Here is a 24,624-nt window from a genome sequence, read left to right on the forward strand (position 1 = left end):
TGGAGTGAGGATGGGGAAAGGACGAAAAGGAAAGGTAAAACCAAAATTTGTTGCTACGTTTTTTGTCACATCTTCCCTGACAAGGACAATGAGGTCACTTCCTACTGAGTCAATACACTACTGGCAGTGAGTCATTGTGGAAATGCTGACTAAGCTGAAAGAGATTTGCTAATGACTGGCTGATCAGCAAAAGTATAATTAATATCAGCAGAGACCGTACGTGTCTTTCAAAAGATTGGATTCTGGATAACATGGGAGCGCGATAAGGTGGTAGAGAGCACCGAGGGATTTTCAAACTTCTTTCTTTTCTTTGAAATGCAGGAAGAGAACATTTTGCTTACTCAGCAGCTTATCCTCAAAACTCAGGCAACGTCATTGCTGAACTCTGGGGTTGGTCTAGGCCCAAGGAAATGTAGAATTTTGATAGAATTTTACTTGGGAATTTTACGTTGTGCTACAACTGTAAGCAAGATAGGCTTCGGGTGTTCAATTACAATACAGACCCGTCATTTTAACGTTGTGATAGTAAAAAAGGGAGAGGATAGCAATACCTCCTGTAATACCAATCTCTGTTAACAGCCAACACACCGCACTCCTTTTCATCAGTACAGGGGTGCATGGGCCTCCGTAAGAAAGACATGGTTTGTGCGGTGTTTCCAACACTCTGTAACCTGTATTAACGCCTTTTCTGATAAGGAAAGTTCAGACAGCGTAGATGTGCTGCTTTTACTGCTGTTCACACGCGATATCTTCTCCCCTTCCCCAAATAAACAAAGGAGAAATTTACAGTAAGGAGAAAATTCACTTTCCGTCCCCGGTGCTCGCCTTGAAAGAAAATTACCGCTTGTAAAATGCAGGCCCGAAGATCTTATCTGGGACAGCCACGTACTTGGGTTTCTTTGTATATTCCCGCCTCCTCTGTATCCAGGATGAAGGGGAAGGTATTGTAATGGGTAATTAACTGTGATTACTCGACGTTTACCGGCCCATTCAGGAAAGGGCTGCCGAAGCCTGAAACAGACGGGCGCAGCCAGGCTGCCCTCTCCCGGCAGGCCGGGCCTCTTCACGGGCGGGAAGCTCATCTGCTGAAAACCTCCAGGGCTTGGCTGCCTAGAACCTCATTTAGGGAGAGGCTGTGGAAATGCCCAGGAGTTTTGGATGTACAGTCAAAGCTACTTGCAAGTCTGACCGAGCTGTTAAACATTTAGCAGTTCTGGACAAATGTGAGATACATTAATCACAGGCATAGCCAGGGTAAAAAAGACGACCTTTTCTTCAAAGTGCAGCTTTGAAGGAGAAGCAAGGCCTCTGCTGCCTATCAAGTGAATTTGCAGTTGAAACCACTCAAAACTCTCACGCAGTGCACATTCAGCATGTTTGTGTAGTGAGCAGCTGAGGCGAATGCTTTACAGGGGTACTGAGCTACTTCTCTGTATGACACCAGCTCATGACCATCTGTACTTCTGTCTGGGAAGCTCTAGATAGAAATGTGTCAGCCTTTGCTTGCCAGAACTTTATCTGAGCAGGTTTCTCAGACAATTAGTAAGCTTTTCTCTGGGCATGCCAAGGCACTGCCATTAACCACCTCGCTGGTTGCAAGTTCCTGAGGGCTGTAACAGAAGGTGTAGTCAGCAGTTGTGCTCCAGCCTTGCAAAGGGAGAATAATAGAAAAACAAGGGAAGAAGAAAAACTGACCAAAACAGAAAGTACAAGAGAGAAGAAGCCATGTAGGCGTTGTTTAGGATGTAAATGAAGCTGATGAATGCAGTTACGTCACTTAGTAACAGTGATCATTATGGGGTTGGCTTATTTCCTCATATGCACACAACCCTCAACCTCCCCACAGGATGCCCAATTAGAGATGGTAACACTTTTCATTAAGAGTAAGCAATCAAGGCACATTTCTGAGCTGGTAACTATAAATGTTTGATGCCATTTCTGAAATGGTTTAGAGCATTGTCATTCCAGGTGGTTACCTTATTTACAACCATGAACACTCTTCATGCTGATTGAACCTTTAACCACCACAACACACAGACCTCCTGGTCTCCAGCTGGTACCACGCACCACACGTACACATGAGCTTACCCAGGACAACTGACGTGACCTCCTCCCCAGGCTGACAGGATGACTTGGTGAGGTCTGGTGGTGACAGCTCTGAAGCAACACCTATTTGCAAGAAAAGCAGTTCGGCCATGCTGCTAGCCAAAGGACAACATGTCCTCTGCGTGTTTCCTAGGGGCCACTACTTAGAAGGAAAAATGTTTTTAAGTTTTTCTGACCCAGGAAACTGTATTGTAAAACAAATTCCTGAATGATGAGCCCGAGTTCTCCCACCAGAAACACCTTCGGTGGGTGTGCTTTCACCCAGAGTGGCTGCACAGGCCAGAGTCTGTGCTGGCATAGAACCGAAGCCCCACACACTGGGGGTGAGCAGTCCTCACTGGCAGGTGTTGTCCGACTTGGCCTTTGCTTTAAGGGGTGACGGGGAGTGTCAGTCAGCTTGCCAAGTAGGCTTGTGTGGGCTCAGCCTCAAGCTGCCCTGACCAGTGAAACAGCCAGTTTTCCAGGCAGCGCTGAGCGGAGCCCTCTCCGTCAGGCCTGAGGATCCCCTCAGGCTCTGTGTCAAGGCGAGGGACCTAAACGGAAAAAATCCCAAAAACCCCACTTTGCTATTTGTTAACGTTTACTCCGAAGAGGATGAAACCCGCTGGCCGGGCGGCGAGGGTGAAGCATCTCCCTTGCCGGAGCAGGCTGCGCTAGAAGGGGCGAGCAGAGCGTCGGGGTAGCCCGACAGCCCCGCCCCGCCCCGCCTCTCGTCCGCCCCCGCTCCGCCCGGGCGGCTCTCAGCGGCCAGCCGGTGCCTGTGCGGGCGGCTCCCCGCAGAGGGCGCTGTGCGATCCGGCCTGCCGCCGGCGGGCTTCTCTTGTCTGAGATGGGCGGGGGCTTATTGGTAGGGGCGGGTCGTATGGCGGTGCCGCCGCTCCGCCTGGGCCGCGCTGCACGCCTGCTGTCCGCTGCTGTTACCGCCCGAGTCCCAGCTATAGCCCCGCGGCCCCCTTGGCGCCTCGCTTCGTCTTCTTCCTCCTTCTCTTCGCTGCCCGTCATGCAGGCTTTCCAGTATCCCGAGGTGTACCGCGACGAGTCCGCCGTGAGTACAGCACCCGCCTTGGCAGCCCGCCGGCGTTGGGCGGCCGGCGGGCCCGGCCTCGGCGGCAGCCTCTCTCGCTGGCCCCCTGGGTGCTGGGGAGGGTCGCTTCGGGAGGCGGGGGGAGTTTAGAGCTCTCTCGGCTTTCAGGGCATTGTTCGGCTTCGGCCCTCAAAGACCCAGCGTGCTCCGTTAAAGGGGCTGGGATTTTTGGCGTCTGTGGGCCGTGGCGGCTGCTGGGGGCTTGTTAAGAGCCGCGTTAGTGGCCGTGTGTCGGTGCCCGCGGGCACATCCCGCCTGTGTGTGTGCGGGCGAGCTGCCGACCCGGGAGCTGGCCGGGGGCGCGGGGGCCGGGGGAGCGGGATCTCACGGCCGTGCCGGGTCGGGAGGGCAAATCCCGGAGCCTCCGGTACGGCGGAGTCTTTCAGGAAGATGCAGGCCTCCGCCTGGGCTGGAGCAGCGTGCAGGGGAGCGGGCGGTTTGCCTTGGCGTGGTGGCACCTCTGTACAAGAGGGCACTGCCTCCTCGGGGTGCGCAGCAGGTTTGGTTACAGAAGGGTTCAGCTTTCTTCCGCAAAGGGCTGTGCTTCCGCTGGGTGCCTGCCCAGGTATCGGTATTTACAGAACCAACGTTAATTTTTGAGCCAAAATGCTTGCTGAAATGAGCCAACGCTGGGAACACTTGAGTATTTGCTTTCATAGTTCAGCAGAAGGCTGAACCATGCACCTCCCAGCAGCAGGTATTTAGCCTGGAAGAGGGTAGATAAGTTCAACCACATGGCTTGGTCTTTTATGTTTTGTTTGGTTTTTGTTTATTTTACATTTCTGTATTTATTCACATGTTTGTGTGCGGCAGTAGTAGCGAGGGCTAAACCAGAGATGGTTAGTGGCATAACCAGCAACTACACTTTGTGAACATCCAGTAATTGGATTTTGTGATTTGACTTGAACACCGGGATTTGGAGGAGGTTTTGGGTTGTTAAGTTTTGCTCTTGTTTGGTGGGTTGGGTTTTTTGGGGGGAGGGGAAGTGTGTATTTTTTGTTTGTTTGTTTGTTGGGGTTGTTTTTTAAAGGAATTTATGTTTGTGTTTTGCATTTTGCTGGTGCTCTGTATTGTTTTTTTTCTGAGGACAAGTCTTTTGCCTTGGTACCATCCCCAAAGAATGGTAATGCCAGAAACTCATCTGGAAGCAAAGTGTTGCTTTTCTCTTCCTTTGCTTCTTAGTACTATATGCTTTTGTGAAATCCCAAATACCTTTCACCTTGATAGCTGTTGTTTCTTGTTGAGTAAGTTTACTTGTGTGCATGTCTTTTTTTTTTTTAAAGTATTGTCTCTTATAAATTTAGGTATTGGATTACCATGGGTGTAAAATAAGCGACCCATACTGCTGGCTTGAAGATCCTGATAGTGAACAGACAAAGGTAACCTTTTTTTATGTACAGGAATTGCTGTGTTTACATGGTTCCCTTTTATAGACTTGGTGCACAGGTACTCTGTTTTTGAAGGACTTGTCAGTACTTATTGAGAACTTACACAGTGATTATAGGTGTGTTTTGGGTTTGTGTGGCAAGGTTTTGGTAGTGGGATGGGCAAACTGCAGGGGTGACTTTCTCAAAAAGCTGCTAGAAGCTTCCCCTAGGTCCTGACAGAGTAAATAGCAGCCTGTTCCAAGCTGGGTCCCACAGTGCAGACCAGCGCTGAGCCAATGAGTAGTGGTGGTAGCACCTCTGTGTTAACATATTTAAGAAGGAAAAAAAACCTGCAAGTGGTCTCTTTTTGCTGAGAAAGGAGTGAGAAGATGTGAGAAACTTTGCAGACACCAAGGTTAGTGAAGAAGGAGGAGAAGGAGGTGCTTCAGGTTTCGGAGCAGAGATTCCTCTCTAGCCAGTGGAGAAGCCCATGGTGAAGCAGGCTGTCCCCCTGCAGCCTATAGAAGATGATGGGGAGGAAAGGTTCCCTCTTCAGTCCATGGAGACACCTGAAAGAGGCAGTGACCTGGTAGAGAGCCAGCACTGAAGCAGGTTTGCTGGGGTGACTTGTGACTCCGTGGGGGACCATGTTGGAACAGTCTGCTGCTGAAGGTCTGCACCCCATGGTTGTCACACTGAGGCAGTTTGTGAAGAACTGAAGCCATCATGGGATGGGCTCACATTGGAGAAGTTCATGGAGGATTGTCTCCTGTGAGTGGGATCCCATGCTGGAGCAAGGGAGGAGTGTGAGGAGTCCTCCCCCTGAGGAGGAAGGAGCAGCAGAGACGTGTAGTGAACTGAGCGCAGCCCTCCTTTCCCTGCCCCCCTGTGCCACTTGCAGGGAGGAAGTAGAGAAATTGGGAATAACGTTGAGCCCAGGAAGAAGGGAAGGGTGGAGGTAGGATGTTGTAAGATTTGGTTTTATTTCTCATTATCCTATTCTGTTTTGATTGGGTAATAAGTTAGATTGATTTTATTTCTCACTGTGTCTGTTCTTCCCATGACAGTAATTGCTGAATGTTCTTTCCCTGTCCTTATATTGACCTGCAAGCCTTTCATTGTATCTTTTCTGCCCAGTCCAGTTGAGGAGGGGAAGTGATAGAGTGGCTTTGGTGGGTGTCTGGCTCAAGCCAGGGTAAACCCACCATGGTGTCCTTCACATGATACCTTATGGTGCCAATAACAATGCCATTATGTTGTACCTTTGTGTTAATGAGGGAAATTCTGTGATCTACACCATCACTTGGTGTAGCCTAGATCACAGAATTTGGAAAAAATAATGCCTGGTTTTTCTTGGACCCATTGTTCTTTGACAGTTCAAATGCTTAAAGTGTGATTGTCACACTGAAGAGAAACACTGGTTTTGGAGTGCTTTATCTGCTGTTATAAGTACTTCTAAGACTGCTATAACAAAACAGTTAGGAATGGGTAGAAAGGAAACTCGTTTGGCTTATTTTCTTTCTACAGTCACAAAGTGGGTGAATACATTTGGGTTTTTTGGACCCCTTTAAAGAAACCAACAAAACAAACCCAAAACCATTTTCTTCCTGAAGTTAGGCTTTGTAAGTGGCTCTTATTACAGGTGGCAGATACTGCAGAGTTCTCAGCCTGCAGTCTGCTATAGCCAGACTGTGCTGCTGGAGAGAGAATCATGAAAAATAGTCGATCCCTCTGATAGTCATAGGAGTTCGTGATATTCATTGGGAGTTGTAGGGATGATGGCCAGAAAGTGGTAGGTGGCAGCATGGAGGGACCTTCCTCTGTACTGGCTAGTAACTTTCTGATAAGTATAGTTCCAGATCTGAAGTGTGTGTGATTGTGTCAGAAGGATGATGGGCGGCAGAATCTCCATTTAAAAGTATCCTATAGGGCAGCTTTCCATTAGTGAGATTCCTTTTAGGTTCTCTCATGTATGTGCTTAGATAATACATCTTGATGAGCTAGAGGCTGGTTGAATAAAACTTCCTGTAGCTGTCAAGAGCAAGCTAAAATGTGTATGGTTAGGATCCCATTCCCTACTTACAAATCTATCAGCATATATAAGGGCTCATGGATTAAAAAGGTTCATTTGGGCTCATGTTTTAGCAAAAAAATTCTGTCATGGCCATTAACATAGAAAATTAGATAATTAGTAAGTTGGGAGTAATTTGATTCAGACATCTTTAAGAAACAGTACACACAGTGTACTGTAGTTTTGTGCTAAATCCAGAGGGATATGTGTGTGGGGAGGTATGCTTAGCCTTGTCTTTTTACAGAGGCCTTACAAATACCTATTGAAGTGGTTTTCAGGATCCTGTGGAAGAGTTGGGATTGAGAAAATGCCAACACCTGACTTTTTGTGTTGCTGTGTTCACTAATCTCACCACATACTGTGAACAGGTTGGGTGAGACTAGTTAGAGGGTTAATCTCATTCTCCAGAGGCTGTAGTTTACACAGGAGGCAAAATAATGAATGGGGGAATATAACATTCTCATTAAAATGCAGCAGCCCAGACACAAGATGTCACATTGCTGGAACAAAGATATTGTTAATTCTTACTTCTCTGCATGCTAAAACCCACATGGTTTGGCAGAATTTTGCAGTGCAGTAGTGGTATGATGCAAAGAGTGGAGTGAACTCCAAAGTTTCAGGAGTTACTGGACAAAGGAAGTTAAATATTTTGCTGTGATACCTCTTTTGTAGAAGGGGTCAGAAAAAAATAATCATGAAGTGCTGAACTGCTTTCATCTGCTTGATCACTCACTTCTTTGTGCTCTGCAGCAGAGGTTGCTGATGGCCACTGTGCTAGCTTTTCTTAATAGTTTTATCACAAGTTCTTGAGAGAGATTTTAGGAGTCCTGCAGAATATCCATTCTGCACTGATCAAAGAATAACAGACACTGGCATAGAGGCAATTGAATGACTGTAGAGGCTTCAGAGAGAATTTGAGACCTGTGTCCTTCCTATTGCAAGTCACTCATGCTCTCTATCATAGAATCATAGAATGGCATGGGTTGGAAGGGACTCCTGCCACAGGCAGGGCCACCAACCTCAGGCTTGGATCTATACAAGGTTGCCCAGGGCCCCATCCAACCTGGCCTTGAACACTTCCAGGGACGGGGAATCCACTACCTCTCTGGGCAGCCTGTTCCAGCACCTCACCACTCTTTCTGTAAAAAACTTCCCCCTAATATCTAATCTAAACCTTCCTTCCTTTAGCTTTAGTCCATTCCCCCTTGTCCTGCCAGTGTCTACCCTTTTAAAAAGTTAAATCCCCTCCTATTTGTATGTTCCCTTCAGGTACTGGAAGGCTGCAATGAGGTCCCCCTGCAGCCTTCTCTTCTCCAGGCTGAACAAGCCCAGCTCCCTCAGCCTCTCTTTGTAGGGCAGGTGCTCCAGCCCTCTAATCAGCTTTGTGGCTCCTCTGAACCCTCTCCAACAGTTCCACATCTTTCTTGTGCCCCAGATCTGGACACAGGACTCCAGATGGGGCCTCACGAGGGCAGAGTAGAGAGGGACAATCACCTCCCTGTCCCTGCTGGCCACTCCTCTCCTGATGGAGCCCAGGATACCATTGGCCCTACGAGCTGCAAGAGCACACTGCTGGCTCATGTCAAGCTTCTCATCCACCACAATCCCCAAGTCTTTCTCAGCAGGGCTACTCTCAAGGAGCTCTTCTCCCAGTCTGTATCTGTGTCTGGGATTCTTCTGGCCCAAGTGCAACACCTTATACTTGGCAGTGTTGAACCTCATTAGGTTCCCCCGGGCCCATCTTTCCAGCCTGGCAAGATCCCTCTGGATGGCTTCCTTTCCTTCTGGGGTGTCGACCACACCACTCAGCTTGGTGTCATCCGCAAACTTGCTGAGGGTGCACTCAATTCCATCATCAATGTCATTGATAAAGATGTTAAAGAGCACCTGTCCCAAGACAGACCCCTGGGGGACACCGCTTGTCACCGGCCTCCACCTGGACATAGACCCATTGACCACCACCCTTTGGCTACAGCCTGTTAACCAGTTTCTTATCCACTGGATGGTCCACCCATCAAATCCACATCTCTCCAATTTAGAGATAAGGATGTGGTGGGGCACTGTGTCAAAGGCCTTGCACAAGTCCAGGTAGATGACATCGGTCGCCTTCCCTTTATCTACCGATGCTGTCACTCCATCATAGAAGGTCACCAGATTAGTAAGGCACGACCTTCCCTTGGTGAAGCCGTGCTGGCTGTCCCAGATCACATGCTCTTCCCTTATGTGCCCCGACATGTCATCCAGGAGGATCTGTTCCATGATCTTCCCAGGCACAGAGGTGAGGCTCACTGGCCTGTAATTCCCTGGGTCTTTCTTGTTCCCTTTTTTATAAATGGGAGTGACATGACCTTTTTTCCAGTCCCCAGGGACCTCTCCTGACAGCCATGACTTTTCAAATATGATGGAGAGCGGCTCAGCAACCACATCAGCAGCTCCTTCAGGACCCTGGATGCATGTCATCCGGCCCCATAGACTTGTAGACATTCAGTCTCATGAGGCGGTCTCGGACTTGCTCTGCTCTTACAGTAGGGGGGGATTTGCTCCCCCAGTTCCCACCTAGACTTCTAGGGATGCAAGGTTCTGGGATTTGAGAATTATGAGAATCTTGTCTGCCAGAGAAGACCGAGGCAAAGAACTCATTCAGTACTTCAGTCTTCTCCTCATCAGTTGCAGCCAATTCTCCTTTCTCATTTACCAAGGGGGTTACATTCTCTTTGGCCTGTCTCTTCTGGCCAATGTACTTGTAAAATCCCTTCTTGTTGTTTTTAACATCCCTCGCCAAGTTCGGTTCCGTCTGCACCTTGGCTTTCCTGATCCCATCTCTGCAAGTCCAAACAGCATCCCTGTATTCTTTCCAGGCTATACACCCTTGCTTCCAGAGCTTGCATTTGCCTTTCTTTTCCCTCAGTTTGACCAGCAGGTCCTTGCTTAGCCGTGCTGGCCTCCTGCCCCTCCTGCCCACTTTCTTATTCAGAGGGACAGAGAGCCCTTTAGCTCTCAGAAAGGCATCCTTAAAGAGTAGCCAACTGTCTCAACACTTCTGTCTCTAAGGACCACCTCCCAGGAGATCTTGGCCAACAAGTCCTTAAACAGCCTAAAGTTTGCTCTCTTAAAGTTCAGTGTCCTGATCCCACTCTTTGCCAGGCCCACATTCCTTGAGATCACAAACTCAACTAGGGCATGGTCACTGCAGCCCAGGCTGTCTCCAACCTTAACACCTTTAATGATGTCCTCCACATTGGTGAGCACCAGGTCCAGCAGTGCATCGCCTCTGGTCGGTCTATTGACTATTTGAACCAGAAAGTTGTCATCTACAGACTCCAGGAGTCTCCTGGACCTCTTGCAGCTCACTGTGTGGTTTTCCCAGCAGATGTCCAGGTGGTTAAAGTCCCCCATCAGGATGAGTGCCTCTCTATGCACTCCTTGATACCACAAACCCTCATTTGTTTTGGGGAAAAGTAAAAATACCCTGTGTACGCCTCCAACAATAGGCTACCTTTAATTTCCATTCCTTTTAATTTCCATTCCATTTAATTTTCCATTCCATTTGATTTCCATTACCTTTAATTTCCATATGAAGTACAGAACCAGAGGAAGAATTCCTTGCAGGTCCATGCTTGTCTGTAGTGAAAAAGTGCCATATCTGGTTCCTGTTTAGAGGATGCTTGCTTGGTTTTAGTATGTGTAACTGAAAATTCTGGCTTTTACTAAGAGTGAAGACTGGATGTCCTTCATTTATTAAGTTAGGAACCTTTTTTCATATGCAAGCAGTCAAAATGATTTGATGTGTGTTGTCAGAAACAAATATGTTGGGATTCTACTTTTCTAGACTTAGCAGAAATAGTCATGTCAAGTGTTGATGTGGTCACAGAAAAGGGGATAGGCCTCACGTTGTTTCTCTGCTATTGCAAGTCAGTGAAAAGTCAATCAAGCTTGCTATTTCTTGAAGCATGGAGAAAGAAGCACAGGCAAATGAGATTAGTTTACTTTTAACTCTGGAATTTTCATGGTAGTTTTACCTGATGCCCACTGTAGGGTTAACTGGACTGAAAGAAATTACCCACAACAGCTATGGGTTGAAAGAATCATGCTCATTTTTGCTGTGGCTAGTCCAGGTGATCAGGTAGGCTGTGACAGCAGCTTACAAACAAGTGAACACAGAAGGGTGAAATTTTTTATTTGGCTTAATGAGTTATTATTACAGTGGGAGTAGAGTGCAGATCAGTACTGTAGCCGATCCACTTCGGTTTACGGGTTTCCAGTAAGTCGGGTGGTTCTGTGGTTTCTTTCTGCCCTCCCTCCCCTTCTTGCACTGACCTGAATGCCTTTGTCCCTCCCATGCATGGGTATAGCCATCACAGGGCGGTGCTCTGCCAGGGCAGCCTTTGGTGAGTTAGCTTTCTGTTGACAGGCACACTTGGTCTAGGTCACCCCAAGGCGATGTGTAGTGATAATAGACCAGTGTTTCACTCACAGGTCTTGCTAAAATGTCTGTTGCACTTTGAGGTTTTTCTTTGCAAAATACAGAAGTAAATGCTAAGAGGCAAGCCATGAGAGGTCTGCTTGGTTTTATTTTGTAATATTAAAAGGTATGTGACCTACTGTAGGAGTTGCACTGAACTGCTTCTTACTGAGAAGATAGAGATGAAGATTTTTGGGGTAACTATTAAACAAACTGGTAATACTTTACAAATTAACAACAAGGACTCGTAATGTTAATTTGTACCCAAAGACTTCTCCTTGGAAAGTAGAGCATGAATGGAAATCATTATCTTGAAAGGATAGCTTAGTGCCATGTAGAAAGCTGATAGGTTGTAACAAAGCATGGTTGGAAAACTGTGGCACGTGTTTTTTAGATAAAATTTAGTTACACTTTTTTAAAGTAATAATTGGCCTGCCCAAGTAATGGCCAAACACTTCAGCCTTGAGTAGAACATCTCTGCTCTTAGTACAACACTTTAGAAATTCTTCTACTTTTTAAATTATCGTGTTTTCTGAGATATCCAGAAGCATATGCCTTACTTGGACTCTTATTCTATACTCTCTTCTGATAGAGGATTCCTGGTTCAAGGCTTATGATTGTCAGATGCAGATTTCTGCATTTAAAATAAGAATTTTTCTTCAGAGGCTCGTGAAGATGTGCAGAGTTACTGTTAGCCCCTGTGTTTAGTTCTGGTATCCCCAGTGCAAGAAAGACCTATTGAACCAAGTCCAGAGGAGGGCCTCAGAGATCATCAGAGGGCTGGAGCACATCTCCTATGAAGATGGGCTGAGAGAGTTGGACTTCTTCAGCCTGGAGAAGAAAAGGTCCAGGGATGCCTTATAGCAGCCTTCCAGCACCAAAGGGGTCCCACAGGAAAGCTGGAGAGGGGCTGGTTACAAGGGCAGACAGTGATAGGACAAGAGGTAATGGGTTTAAGCTGAAGACAGATTTGTATTAGGTATTAGGAAGAAACTCTTCCCTGTGAGGTTGGTGAGGCCCTGGCACAGGCTGCACAGAGAAGCTGTGGCTGCCCCCTCCCTGGCAGTGTTCAAGGCCAGGCTGGATGGGGCCTTGGGCAACTTGGTCTCATGGAGGGTGTCACGGCCTGTGACAGGGAGTTGGAATTAGGTGATCTCGAAGGTCCCTTCCAACCCAAACCATTCCATGATGTTATAAGCCTGGGTGGCATCTGTTTAGCTCCACATGGTAGATCAGTTGTTTTTACTGTGAGAGTTTTTGCTGACATCTGTTCCTGTACTTTACCTAGAGCAATATTTCAATTATGTATTGCTTTTTTAACATAAGTACAACCTGTGCTCAAAAGTGTAAGAACATGATTTTCATAATGAACTGGATTCTCTTTTGTGGAACTCTCTTAAAACCCTGTAACTTCTACCTCTTTCAGATAGTCATGGCATTTCCTTTTACAAATTGTCTTGGAATATTTAGTGCATACTGTATAGAAAAATCCAAAATATATGAAGTTATTGTAAAAGCAAAATCAGTGATTCAGTTGTGAGTGCAGTAGTATGCAAGGATGCTCTCGTGCAATGAACATAGAAGGGAAAGTTGGTGTCTTCCTCTTTGAATACCAGTAATGAAAGCCGTTGTGGTTAAGATGTGACTGTGCAGTTAACAGTAATGCACAGTTTCATTTGACCCTTGCAGCAGCCTTACCATTTTGGTCATGTTAGGGACAGATGAAACAAAGGTGTGTGCAGTTTCTGTCCACTAAATGCAACTGGAAAGTGCTTTTGCCCATCAAGTAGAATGGATGGCTTCGTATCTGTTTTTGTAAGACATCTTTTCTCTGAAAATGTCAGAGCACTTTGAATACTTAGTTTATTTCATAGAATATACTGAGTTGGAAAGGACCCATAAAGATGCTATTTGTGTGGCATGCACTGTCTAGATCTGTGCATATGTGATCTGAAAATTCACGTGTGTCCATTTGGAGAAAAAAAAAATTCAGATATAATTCTTGGGTAGATTTGATGTAAGTTCTTTCATGGGTTGTTGGGGAGGAGGGAGTGGTTATAGAGGTACATTGTGGAAACTGCATGCCATTTTGCTGTGCTTCTGGGATGTGCTGTGGTGCCATGCTAGGTGTTAAAGCTGTCTATGCCAGTGTGATCCTCAGAGGGAGAGGTCTTTCCTTGGCAATGCATTCACCTCTTTCCTTTTTCTCAGGGGATCATTTCCCAACTCAGTCCTTGCTGAGTCTAGTTTTGAATAAAGGTCCAGAAGTTGTGATTGTTGGCCTTCTGTATCAGTTCCTTTTCACTGTGCTTTGTTGTGTCATCCTTGAGTGGTCACTTGTGTGTAACCAGTCCACAGATATTGTGTTTCAGCCCATAATGGAGTGCTCTTAGGGCATAACTGATTCTGCACTCCTGTGTTTAAAGCTTATCAGTTTGTATGCTTTGTGAAGCATGAAAACATACCTGTCAGGTGGAGACTGGCCATAATTAAAGTGTTCTCTTCTTTATGTTTTGGCCTGACAAGTCTCTGAGAACACAGCTTGGCATGTAGCGCAGCATTGGCAGTGAGGCAAACGGGAGGGAGAGTCTCTACATGCCCCAGGTGCTCTCACTTCTCACCATCTGCAATGATTGAATGCTATAAAAACTCTTACCATGTAAAAATGCTACTGAGTTTTATGTTCTATTCTTTCTTCTCTTTCACACGAAGAATTAATACATGAGTAAACATGAATAGCAGCTGGTAAATGTGGGGCTGATAAAGCAGCTGGCTTTTCTGGAGAACTGAAACATGAGTTGTGGAATATGCTTTGTAGCCCTGCTTTTCCTGTGGATCATGCCCTGTGGTGAAGTGTAGCACAGATGTTATCGTGCATTTATCTGCTTGCAGGTTCAGGACAGGTAGAAACAATAGCCTCTTTCAAAACAAGTGGGAAGAGACCCATGTTGAGTCAGTGAGCTGGAGGCCTTTCTGGCTGGAGGTGAGAGAATGCTGTCTGAGAGTGATATCAGAGCCATCATTGTGATATCCGGCTGCGAATTGCAGCCATGCACTGTGTCCTCCTTCCTACTCCATGCTAGAGACAGAAGACCCCCTGTATATTGTCTTCTTAGCAGCTGTGGTTCACCACGAGACGCTTAGGTATTAATTTTATGTTCATGTACTGTGCTATAAATAGGGGTGGTGAAACACCAACAGAGCACCAGTTTTTCCATGCATGCCATGGGAGTGGCAGAATCTAACAAACAGCTGGTTAAGTGTTTATGACTTGGGGGGGGCAGAGTGGCTTAAAGGAACCAGACTCCTCTGAGTTCATAGAGATTAGGTATTTCTTCCCTTTTGTAACTAGGAACTGATGTATGAACAGTACTTTGGTCTTTCCAAGAAATACAGACAGGGACTAATCCTGTGTGTTATGATAGAATCATAGGGGTTGGAAGGGACCTTGAGAGATCATCGGGTCCAACCCCCCTGTGCCAAAGCAGCTCCCCAGCTCATATTGCACAGATAGGTGTCCAGACAGGTCTTCAGTATCTCCAGAGATGGAGACTCTACAACCTCCCTGGGCAGCCTGTCCCAATGCTCTGTCACCCGTTCAATAGGATGAATAGATGGTGCATGTGATGCTTTGTGCCATCTTCCAACCCTTCACATTTCCTGAAATGATAGTGCTGTCTATGAGCAAATAGAATTCTGTTGTTTATCAATTTCATAATTTATTTATCATAGAGTATTGGAGTATTGTATATTTGTGGTGAAGTTCAGGAAGATGGTATTTCATAAGTATTTACTGTCAGTTAGCTTTTCTGTGACATTTAGTTAAATATAAGGGGTTTTAAAAGCATGAGGTTTGCTGCTGGTTGGTTTTTTTTGTTTTGGTTGTTTGGGTTTTTTTAAATAAAGGAATAGTAAGATCAGTCTTAACTACCATAATGTGGTATAATGCAAGTAAGCTTTTAAGACCAGGTGTGACACTACACTACCTGTATCGGGGTGGTGGGGGGGGGTGTAATGTGAGAAATATGCCTGTGATGCATTGCTTCAGAAAATAATGTTTCCTGTAGGAAATAAGCATTTCTGTTTGAGCTCATGTTTTTTTTCTGGGGGATTGTTTTCTTTCAGGCATTTGTGGAGGCTCAGAACAAGCTTACAGTTCCCTTTCTTGAGCAGTGTCCTGTCAGAGGGCTGTTCAAAGAGCGAATGACTGAACTCTACGATTATCCTAAGTACAGTTGCCACTTCAAGAAAGGAAAAAGGTATGTGAGGAATGTCTTTGTAGGTGGTGATGAATGTGAAGCAAGTCATAAGCAACTACTAGTTAGGAAGATAAGTTATAAATTTTATTTGTATTTATTCCTGTATAGCTGGTAAGTAGCAAAAGTAAGCCAGTGTTAATGTATATGGTTGCATGATGCACAGCACAAAATGTTTGACTGTCTCCAATTCCCACTCATATTATCTTCTTGCTTTTTTGTTGTCTTTACCTCTTATAGGAAGAATTGTGAGTTTAGCAAAACTTGAACAACTTTGTAGAGTAACTGTTGTAAAACTTTCAGGAGTTCCTTTCAGGGCTGGTCACTTAATATAGTTAAGGGCACCTTATCCTGAAAACAACACAAGTCTGTCGTGTGCGTGTTCTAAATATTTACTAAAATACTGCTCTTATCTTGGTCATACTTTGAGCAGCTGGCAGGATTTTTGTTTAGTCATAGCTAGTGAAAATCAGCGTGAATTCCCTTGTGGAAGTAACAGCTCCTGTACCTTCTGGAGATAGGTGAAAACCCGTTTGGATGACTTAAGGCAACTGGTGCAAAAAATCTATTTTCCAGGAAATACAGAAATACTCATAATTAACTTACTTGTACCCCTGTTTGAATTCTGTGGCAGGTAAAGAGATGGTGCTTTTGTAGCTTACCCAAGGCATGGAGACTGCAGGTGCTACTCGGTTTTCTGTGACTTCTTTCAGAAACACTTGCAATCTCCTAGAGAAAGGGACAAAAACTGCTGGTTAAGTTAGTAACTGTAAGGATTATTTTAGCAGTTGAAAAAGAGGTAGTGCTAGTGTAAACAACCACACATTCTTAATGATGGAGAACATTAACAGTGTTTTTCAGTGTTTTCAATTTGTTTGATCCATCTTAAGTGGGCACCTAGGTGTGCCAGGTATACTTTCTTTGTCATCTGTAGGAAAGAGCAGAAGGTGTCTGAGCCTTAAGATTTCTGCACAGAGACTGGGGGAGATCTGCTACTCTTTAGTTACATGTCTTTTGCTGTGTGGATATTTGTTATCAAAGGAGGAAAAGTTTGTAGTATGTGTGTTTTTGTAAAAGTATGTTGTGGGGAGTGAACCCAAGCTGATGTTGATTTGTCACTGATGTGGCACAGCATGTCAGTGTATAGAGGTATGAGGTTTAAGCCCAGAAGCAGTGGAGCTGTTTTGTATAATGCTGCATGTCGGAATTAAGCCTTGTTGAGCAAGTCAGGCAAACCTTATTAGTCTGTGATGCTTGTGCAGATGTAGCTATTCATTCTGGAGCAGGCCTGGTCAGTGACTGCTGCAGATTCTCTGACCCATTTCTCTGTGCAGTGTAAATGTGCCTGGATGTAGTTATCTTCAGTACTGATGAGGCTTGATGAGCACTTCTGCAACATGGCAGTGATGGATATAGTCTCCACTAGAGATAAAAAGTTGTGATTTGATGCAGCTGACTGTTCTTCAGGAAGAACATTTATGCCAGAAGCTTTAATGTGCTTTAAGTATTGACACTTTTATTTGATTTTTAGTAGGTGTCTTTAGTTTTTCTGTTACTCTATTTCTTGGCATGTGCTAAACTTAAATCACTGTGGTTTAAAAATCATACCAAATAACCATGTAGTATCATGTTTGAGGAGATCAATAGGGCTCTACCAAGTCAAGTAACACTTAGTAAGGGGCAAGGGAAGGAGCTACTGTATTTGAAGAACTATCTGAACTTCCCGTGACACTTCAATTGTTAAATTTAATTACTCCAGCTTTCTGCAGAAGAATAGCTGCTAAAGGACAGTGTCTTGAGAGCTGTTCTGTACTCCCTGCAGAAAGGGAGAGTGCCCAGGGAGGTGCTGCATCTGTTGGGTTGTTTGACCTTTGCTTCCTAGCTTAGTGTCCAGTATTGCAGAGGTGAAATTGGCTAGAAGATGCATGGTCAAGTAGAAAATTGTGTAACTTGTTCTTCTGTTCCTTTGAATCTTTCAATTTTGTCACTTGCTGAACATTATTGTTACTAGTTCAGATTGTTATCCAAGCCTTTGTGAGTACAGTTCTCCTTTCTGGGCTCACCAGCTTTCTGTGCTTGTATCCAAGTACTGTACAGTCTTAAGGAATATGTGAATTTATGTTTCGGTTTGAATATTAACCCACAGAGTCTCTTGTTCCCCCAGGTGAAACTGCTATTTGATTTGTTAGGTCATGGGCTTGTGTAATAAAACTCAGAAGTTCTATGAAGGTAGAAAAGTGTAGTAACTGGGAGTTGCATAGGGAAGTTACTAATTTCTTCGATCTCTGTAGTGTCTTATGATGTGAAGAGTATCCCTCACTAAAGAGAACTCTGGAATTCTCTGTTCCTACAGCTTTTTCAAAACAGTTTTAGGAACACTGGGAAAGACAGATGAAACAATTTCAGTTCTGTTTCATGAAGATCTGTCTCCCACCTGATGCCGACTGAACGCAGCTATAGGAATGACACAGCTTAGAACACAGGGGATGGGAACCCGTGCCAATACCTGTAACAGAGGAATGCTGTTTAGCATAGGCGGTCATGTAGAGTTTATGGTACACTGAGCTTTGTTTGAAGTGCACTCTGGCAAATCTAGCTTTTATTTTTTAAAAAAAATGTTTTGGATGCATCCTACAGTCTCTGTACCATATATATCACACTGGGATGAGATTCCTCATTTCCAGATTTCTAGGAATTGGTATCTGGGATTCCCCTTTAGTAAGTGAGAGAGAAAGGCACCTACAGAGGATGGTTAAATCCCCAGTGGCCACAGAGGAAGCCACGATGCCTACTCTACTGTGAAGCTTGTGTTTCCTGTGGATATTTAACTGTCTTTTATTCACTTTATGATAATCTCATTCAAGTTTTTCTTGCTTGCCTAACTGAAAATCTGAGTTCTTCCTACTTAACTTTCCCTCTTGCTTCTTTTAGGTATTTTCACTTCTACAATACAGGACTACAGAACCAACGAGTTTTATACGTACAAGACTCCTTGGATGCGGAAGCCAAAGTTTTTCTTGATCCAAATAAGCTTTCTGATGATGGCACTGTGGCTTTACGAGGTTAGTGAGACAGCAATTCCTGCTGAATAAGTCTGGGGCTTCAACAGAAGTTAGAAATGGTTTCCAGATCTTCACCGATGCAAGTATGGCTAGAGTGGTTTGTTTTAATCAGAGTAGATACACTAGCTGTACATGAATTTTGTATACTGTTTCAGAAGACCACTTTTAAATCTATGTTGTATTTGCAGTGGTTCAGGTTCTCAACTTTTTTTTCCACAGCTCTGTAACAGGCTTCTACTGAAAGAAATCTTGAGGCTTTCCATTGCAAGGAAAAAAGTTTGGGTTTATATTGACTAATTATCCTAAAATTGCATTTTCCATCTTTAACACAAACCAGCAAATTAAAGTAAGAGATTGTGAAGGATTACATCATGAATTTTTATGAGAATCACAAAATTACCGGTGTTCACTAGAGCTTTAACTTGTTTTAGCAGTACATCTTCCCAGTCCCTATTGGCCTGTTGTAGAAGCAAGACTCTTTGGCCTAGAAGTCCTTTAAGTCTGTTCAAGGCCCATTAATAAAAACAGAAGACAGAATTACTGGATGCTTCTTTAAGTGTGACCTAGATGAAACAAATCAATATGTGGGCTGCTTTTTTTAGTGAGAAGTCCTGCCTTAAACTATGGATATAAGGAATTGGGTTCATGTAATCTTTCTGTATGTCTGAAGAGCTTATGACAGATTTCCAAATGTCCTTAGAGAAACAGCAGCTGTGGAACAAGAGGGGAAACTCTTGTTGTTGATAAATAATTAAGCAGGGAGAAGGAATAACATTGTCTGTCAAAGTGGAAATCACCCACAGACTTTTGTAAGGGACTTTGCTTGGGCTTGAATTGTTCCTTATGTTCCTATGTGTTAGCAAAAGGAGTAAGCAGTGAGATAGCAGAGTTTGGTGATGATAAAATGTTATTGTGGGTAAAGGTTGAAGAAAGACTAAAGAAGTGCAGGAAGACCTTAGCAGTAGCGAGTTGACAATGAATTAACAGGTAAAGGTCTGTGCAGATAAATCAAATGATGCACAGGGGACAAAAAATCATTTGTAGGGGAATGGATGGAATGGACTCTGGGTTGACCATGACCACTTGGAAACAATTCTTAGGCTGAAATAGATAGTTCCAGGGAAATGTCAGCTTGGTTCTCAGTAGCAGCCAAATGACCAGAAATGTTTAAGAAGGAAATGAGAGAACCAAACAAGACACCATTACGGTAGCAGCCCAGGAGTTTGTACGGTACCATTGAATACCAAATACAGTTCTAGTCACTTCAGCTCAGAAGGGGCTCTGAAATACAGTTCAGAGGAGCGCAGTAGGAACAATCAAGGGTATGAAGCAAAGAAACAGCTGGATGTGCCTGGATCAATCAGCTTGGAAAAGGGACAATTTAGCATGCTTATAATAGAGGTCTACAGAATCATTTGTGGCGTGCAGTAGTATGGAGAGTGAATATGAAGTGGTTAGTCATCATGAAGCAAGGACAGGGGAGGTTTAGGCTGGTTATTAGGAAGAGGTTCTTTACTGAAAGGTTGGTTGGGCACTGGAACAGGCTCCCCAGGGAAGTGGTCACAGCACCGAGCTTGACTGAAATCAGGAAGTGTCTGGACAGTGATCTCAGTCACATGCTTTGACTTGGCTGGCCCTTTGTGGAGCCAGGAGTTGGACTTGATGATCCTTATGGGTCCCTTCCAACTCAGGAGATTCTGTGATTCTATGATGATTTTTTCTATTACAAGAGTGAGGGGATATCACATGAAGGCACTGGGAGTACAAAGCAAAAGGTGGTGATAGTTCATGCTGCAAGTAGAAGATTTGTAGAACCCCTTACCACTGGATGTTGGTGGTGTAAAGAATTTACCGTGGGTTTAAAGGCAAGCTGGACATGATCAAGAAGGAAAGCATTGACAGCTATTAACCACCTGCTTCATGGAAAAGAAGCCTCCTAAGCTAAAAATGTTCAGAGGTTGTAAAAAGATCTGGAGGAAATCCTACATGTGGTTGCCTTGCTCTTACTCTTGTCGGCGCCTCATTGTGGTTACTGCTGAGGATAGTATGTAGAATCTTGTTCTGAATCACAACATCTGCTCATGTTCTAATGGGGGACAATATGTTAGGGTGGCACAGTGGTGTGCCTCCAACCTATGATTTCTGTGAAATGCAACTTTTTTGTGGGGGTTTTTTCAGTAGTTACTTTCAGGTCTGTTCAGGCCTATGAGAATTCAGTCTCTTGAGTTGATTTGCAAGAGTGAAAGTGATACTAATTAACTGTGACGGAAGCTCATCTGAATTTTTTTTTTTCAGAATTGTTTTCCTCACAGCTTGATTACAGCAACATATATATCAGAGGTCTTGGCTGAGAATACTGGTGATTAATCTACTTGTGTGCTAGTGGCAATTTTTTCCATTTACTTTGGTTTTCATGGCTTTGTAGAGTCTAGTTTTCAGTGACTCCAATATTCAAGTGGTGTTTGCTTTATTTTAGGATGCATTCCTTGCATCCCAGTTTCTTGGCTTCTTCGGTACTGTTTCTCTCTTAAAATCTTCCTTTTAAGTTTTCTACCTGTGCGCATTTTCAGTCTCCACCATTCCCCCCACCTAAACTCAGGGAAGTAGAATAATTCTTACTCAAGCATTCGGATGTTGGGCATAGGCAGTGTTGCTGGACATACTTGGTGAGTGCACATGCCTATGCTCACACCTGTGAACTACTTGAAAAGTGCTGTGAATCCCATATGATAGCAAACGTAGTTCCTTGTGCTGTTTTTTACAAGACAAACCCTGTTCTTTCAGTGTTCAGTGAACACAGTTCTTCTGACTACTTTACCAACTTCACTTCTCTTTCATTGGGATTTGGCTACTGTGCTGTAACAATAAATAGTGGCAAAATAACACACATTTTTTTGAAAAGTGTGATTCCTTGTGCTGGTCCTTACTTTGTCTTCTTTGGTTCCTATTTCCTAGGCTATGCATTCAGTGAAGATGGTGAATACTTTGCATATGGCCTGAGTTCTAGTGGCTCTGATTGGGTTACTATCAAGTTTATGAAAGTAGAAGGTCCTGAGGATCTTCCAGATACGCTGGAGAGAGTTAAATTCAGTTGCATGGCGTGGACCCATGATGGGAAAGGCATGTTCTATAACTGCTATCCAAAACAAGATGGGAAAAGTGATGGTAAGTGTGGCTGTACTAATTGCATGGTACGTAGAAGGAAAATGACCTTTTCAGAATGTTGGTGCAACAAATAATTAGCTCTGCTTGTTTACCCTGAAATAACTAGCTATACTAGTTTGTACAATTAGATATCAGGTCATGTCTTGTATGACCCAAGACTATACTTAGTGTGAGAATCCTCTTGTCTGCCGATCCCTGCCTTTCTCTTAAAACTTTGCTGCTCCTTTTCTTTTTCTCTGCAGCAACTTACTTAGCTTTCATACAGGGAGTTACTGGCTGGAATTTGATGTCTGGTGACACCTTGCTTAGATCTCTTCCACTTACGCGTTTGTGTGGGCATAGGTGAACTGGTCTGGGAGATTGACCTGATGGATAGCAGTCTGGGCATAAGCAAAAAAAAAACCCCTAATGCTTCATGCAGGGCTTTCAAATACTACTTTTTTATTTTCAGCAAATAGAAATATGAACCTTTCTAGGAATATTAACTAACACTAAATTTCACCTTAGTTGCCCAGGCTGAAATGAGCACAAACATCATGAGAGAGTGATTGTTGTTTTTCTTTGCTTGCTTAGTACTTCCAGAAAGCAAGCTTGAAATTACAAATCATCATATTCATTGAAGAATGTGATTATCAGCAACAAAAGGAAAGGTATAACTGTTCGAACAGGTTTGCAATGTGGTTTGAAGTTCTATTTTGTTTTGGAAGGGGTTGTTTGCTTGGAAGGGAATAGTTTTAGACTCCAACCATTCCTAGATCTCACTGCTGAATTACTCTTTTATGTGAGAAGGGACACAGATGTTTTTAAAGGTTTTATTTGGTTGTTGGGTTTCTTTGACAGCTAATTGCTTTTAAAATCTGCATTTTACTAGGCACTGAGACCTCCACCAATCTGCACCAAAAGCTGCATTATCATGTGTTAGGAACTAACCAGTCAGAGGATGTTCTGTGTGCTGAATTTCCCGATGAACCAAAATGGATGGGTGGAGCTGAGGTATGGTAAATACTCTTGAAGCTTGTCCATCATTATGTTCAGCTTTTCAGATTCTAACAGCTGATAGTAGGTAAAAAGTGGAAAACATTTTGTTAAAAGAATGGTTTATATTAGTTGTGGCAGCATTGACCATCAAACTAAAAATCTTAGTCTTGTTTTCAGCAATTTTAAACAATCTGGTTTATATTAAACCAGTTCTGAAGCCTCTAATGACACAATCATATACCCTTTTTATTTACACACAACACTTCTGCTTGATACATGCTCCAGGACAGGGGAGGATCATTTGATGTGTCACTGTTCTTCCTTCTTAATGCTGAACCTTCACTTCCTGTGCTGGAAGCTTATTCCAGTAATCAGCATGTCTGAACATTCCCTGTCATGTAGTTACTCTGTTTATTTTTGTGATGTCTTTCCTGAAAATGAAATGTCTATTCTACATACTGAGGAATGGAGACATACAGATTAAAATCTATGTGCACCCTTGAAGATCATTAAGGTTCCCTACAACAAGTTTTATCAGTGTAAATATGATGTAGAGTGTGTGTGTGTTACCATTTCCATATTGAGATGGAGCCAAGTGACTGCCAGAACTGATTTCTTAAGCTTATTTTGTTGAACTACTGTATTATGCAAAGTTCTAGTGAGCTAAAATGACAGGTGACTGTTCTCTGTTCTTCCTTACATGAATGATTCAGAAGACCCTAAGTTTTGCAATTTTATAAGTTTCATTCTTCATAATAGACTTAACAGTGCTTGATTGAGTGCACTGTTCTAAGTGCTGTTGCAGTGCAGTGGTGGCCATTCTGTTTATCAGGGAAACTTGTATTTTCCAGCAGATAAAACTCTGTTTTAATTCTCTGTACTCTCCTAGCTACTATGTTTAACCACTGCGTTTTGTTTCTATAAAGGGTCTCTTTTGATCTGACACTTGATAAATATGAAAAGTATTTACCCTGATTTGAAGTATTCAATTCCCAGAACTACTTTTCCCTGAGAGTAGCTTTTTTAAAAATCCTTGATCATCAGTCTGTGTCACATTTCAATACATCAACCCATGAAAATATTGGGGCTTTCCTTTCTGTGGTCTGCCAGGAGGGAAAAGTTCTTTCAAAGAATTTGAACAGTGGGATTCAAAATGAGACAGTGAGTGAATGTGATGGACTGCTCAGCAAAGTGATCCCACTGAGTTTTCTCTGTACAAATCAGACTTACCTGTAGGTTCTGTGAATAAACAGAACCTTTTTTACATAGTCTCATCCATTTGTGAAACATACTTTTAACAGCTAACCAAATACCAGTGTAAACTTGCAAATGGAGCTTTGGAAATTCTTTATTGCTCAAAAACTAGTCAGTTCTGTTGAGTTTAACTGGCAATAAAATAGAATTTGGATGTCATATCCTTATTTTTCTCTGGTTCTGTAAATAAACGGGCTTTCTGTTGGTGACAGATGTCTTGTAGTGATTTATCCGCTGATTCACAAGTGATGCATTATTATTATTGCTTTGCAGTGTCGTGAGCTAAGCTACACATTGTGAAGGCAAACTTATTTTCTGTGGGGGAGGGCTTTTGCAGTCTGATTCATTGGACTGCACAGCTTTCTAGGGTAGTGAAAGTTTGCAGTCTCAGGTGGTATTAAATGCCCTGGAAATATCTTCTGTATTAGCTGTAGAGGTACGCTTGTCTTACAGGTAGCTAAACTTTTGAGATAATAGCACACTAGTAGAACCTTTTCTTAGCTACATTGAAGAAGCAGTGCTGGAGTTCAAGATAAGAAAAACCAGAACCAAATATGAGGAGGAATATAGAAGATAATTCTAGTACAGTGAGTGGCCAAGAGTTTGCCTGGTCAGGATGTAGAGGAGCAGTTGTCCCGTGTCTCCTGACTCTTCTATAGTGAAAGAAAGGCTTGAGGCAGCTTAAATTTGAATGTAGTGTCTTTTTTTCTGATAACAAATGTCTTAGGTGTTTCTTTGTGATTTATGAGAATAGCTATCCCTTATATTAAAGGATCAAAAGGTCTTTGTAGTGGGAAGAGGGGGGTGGTGGTAGTAACT

At 43.7% G+C, this 24,624-nt stretch overlaps 1 protein-coding gene across 1 annotated transcript in view; it reads left to right on the forward strand.

Annotated features, from left to right (window-relative positions):
* Nucleotides 1–2,968: 2,968 nt before the first annotated feature.
* The window catches only part of PREP (prolyl endopeptidase), a gene marked incomplete at its 5' end in the record, with an annotated part of 104,278 nt that continues 82,622 nt past the window's right edge, over nt 2,969–24,624 (forward strand). The window contains 6 exons of the mRNA XM_084262547.1: nt 2,969–3,151; nt 4,495–4,569; nt 15,216–15,349; nt 18,278–18,408; nt 21,364–21,573; nt 22,445–22,566. Coding sequence (XP_084118673.1) covers nt 2,969–3,151; nt 4,495–4,569; nt 15,216–15,349; nt 18,278–18,408; nt 21,364–21,573; nt 22,445–22,566 — 855 coding nt within the window. The remainder of the gene's footprint in view (nt 3,152–4,494; nt 4,570–15,215; nt 15,350–18,277; nt 18,409–21,363; nt 21,574–22,444; nt 22,567–24,624) is intronic.

Source organism: Gallinula chloropus (assembly GCF_964237585.1).
Source record: "Gallinula chloropus genome assembly, chromosome: 3".
Classification (NCBI taxonomy): domain Eukaryota; kingdom Metazoa; phylum Chordata; class Aves; order Gruiformes; family Rallidae; genus Gallinula; species Gallinula chloropus.